Genomic DNA, 2,396 nt, shown 5'->3' on the forward strand with positions numbered 1-2,396 from the left:
CACACACACACACACACACACACACACACACACACACACACACACACTTCCTCTTTCTTCCTCGTACATTTTGAAAAAAGTAAACAGTTGGGAAAGAAAATAAAAAGAGACAAAGTAAAATACAATAAGACGTAATACGTGAAACAAGTTGCATAGTTTTGAGATTTTTTTTTTTTGTTAGTAGTTTTTCAGGCACCTCGTCTCTCCGAGGTCCGACGGGTCGAGTGGTGCTTGAACGTCTCAGCCACATAAATAAGCCTCGCTCCCTCCGGTTGTAACAAAAATATATTAGATATTCTTTTTTTCTATCTGTTTTTTTGTTGTTTTTTTGTTGTTTTTTTGAAAGTGCCTTCGAGACTCTTTCTGAGTTCTGCTAGATGGAGGATGGAGGAGAGTTTTGATGGAGGGAGGAGGGAGGAGGTGAAGAAGGAGGCGCTGCAGGTAAAAGTGACGATGATCATGGAGTCACCTCTTCCTCTACCTCTCTCCATCGCCTCCCTCTCTCTCTGAAGTCCTCCTTCCTCTCCAGTCCAGTTCGTTCCGGACCGATCCGGATCGGATCCTCCGTGTCTACGAGCAGCCGCACTCCTCCACCACCATGTTCTGGATGTCCTTCTTGATGATCTTCTGCTCCTCGTTGTAGTACAGCATGGACATGGCTCGTAGCCGGGTGGGCACGCAGCACGACCTCAGGTTCTGGAAGGGGCTGTAGCCCCTCATGCGGTAGTGGCTGATGACGGTGGAGTGGAAGGACAACGTGGAGCCGGTGATGCTCGCCACGTGGGAGGGGCACTCCCCCTCGCAGTAGTTAGCGTGGTAACCGGGCGGCGCGATGATCCAGTCGTTCCAGCCGATGTCTTTGAAGTTGACGTAGAACTGGCGCTTGCAGCAGACGCGGACCTTCCCGTCGCACTCCAGGCCGCGCTTCCTGCGCCGCGGCGAGTCGCCGGCTTCCTCCTGCCGGACGACGGCCATGAGGAACGGCCGGTGGGACTGCTCCCGCTGGTTGGCGCGCTGCGACGTCTCGAAGCCGCCGGAGACCAGCACCGGCGTGGCGCCGGCGTCGGCGCAGAGCGGGCAGGAGACCCTAAGGCTGAGCGGTGTGCTCGCAGCGCTCTGCAGCAGCGCTTGAACCGCCGCCGACACCGGGAAGGTGTGCCAGCCGCTGCGACGCGTGTCCACGGACTTCTCTGCCAGGAGGACGTCGTCCTGTGCCGGAGACGGGCGTCCGTTGGAGAGCCGGCGTTGCTGGAAGAGGCGGATGGTGACTTTGGCTCGGCTGCGATTGGTCTTCGCCAAGCGGAGGAAGAGCCAGACGTTGGCCTGCTCCACCAGAGAGAGGGCGCCTCCGTCTTTAGAGAGGACGAAGTTCACCAGGCCCTGAGACTCACCTGGGACGGACACAGAGAGGGAGACAGGGTTAGGGCAAAGGTCAACGGTAACCAGGAAAACACTGATCACATGTACGGAGAGACCCTGAACGCCTCGCTGATACCCTTCAGCTGATGTGTGTGTGTGACGAGTGTGGCCACATCTGTGCTATAGAGTCATCTACACACACAACACACACTTGTCATTATGTTACCATCGCTAACATGACCTCACACACACACACACACACACACACACACACACACACACACACACACTCACACACACACTTCCTGCTGACTCAGCAGTGGTCGGAGGTTTTTCGGAGTCAGGCAGCGTTTAGAGCCGGTAATGGTTCCCACCAGGACAGTTTACAGCAGAATAAATGAAGTGTAATCGTTCTGCTCTCTGAATTATGGGAAACTTAAAACAAAAAAAAACTGCAGAAGAAGAGTTTTATTCTGGAGTGTAGATGTGAGCAGCTGTTTATTCTGCTGGTTTCAGCCTGAAGGTGAACGTGATTTAAGGATAAAAGGAGAGTCATGTGATCAGAGTGGTGAGTCACACAGGAAGTAAACAAAGAGACAGACAACATCTGACGCGTGATTGGTGGAATGCTCCCCTCGCTGGACATTCATTGGCTCTGACACTCTCTGACCTCATGTTTGAACAGTCAGCTGTTCATAATGTTTGCCATTCTCCTTTTGAATCATTTCACCAAACAAACACCGCGAGACATTCAGGAACTCATGAACTTCTTCATCAGGAAGTCTGATCGCTGGTCACTTCACTCGTATTTCTCTTTTATTTTGAAAGGACAGAAAGTCTGAAGCTCTAGCAAACACTGCAGGGACACACACACACACACAGACCTGTATTTTACATTTCCTAGAAACCTCCGGGCCAGGCAGCAAGCTAATCACTGGTTTGAAGACCCAATTACCGTCCACCAGCATTACATAAGATCTTTGCATCACCCCTCTCTCTCTCTCTCTCTCTCTCTCTCTCTCTCTCTCTCTCTCTCT

General features: G+C 52.2%; 1 protein-coding gene across 1 annotated transcript in view; it reads right to left on the reverse strand.

The window, feature by feature from the left end:
• Positions 1–77: 77 nt before the first annotated feature.
• The window catches only part of inhbaa (inhibin subunit beta Aa), a gene marked incomplete at its 5' end in the record, with an annotated part of 10,171 nt that continues 7,852 nt past the window's right edge, over positions 78–2,396 (reverse strand). The window contains one exon of the mRNA XM_031879695.1: positions 78–1,391. Coding sequence (XP_031735555.1) covers positions 571–1,391 — 821 coding nt within the window. The remainder of the gene's footprint in view (positions 1,392–2,396) is intronic.

Source organism: Anarrhichthys ocellatus, unplaced genomic scaffold (assembly GCF_004355925.1).
Source record: "Anarrhichthys ocellatus isolate YVR2014 unplaced genomic scaffold, GSC_Weel_1.0 scaffold361, whole genome shotgun sequence".
In the NCBI taxonomy this organism is placed as follows: domain Eukaryota; kingdom Metazoa; phylum Chordata; class Actinopteri; order Perciformes; family Anarhichadidae; genus Anarrhichthys; species Anarrhichthys ocellatus.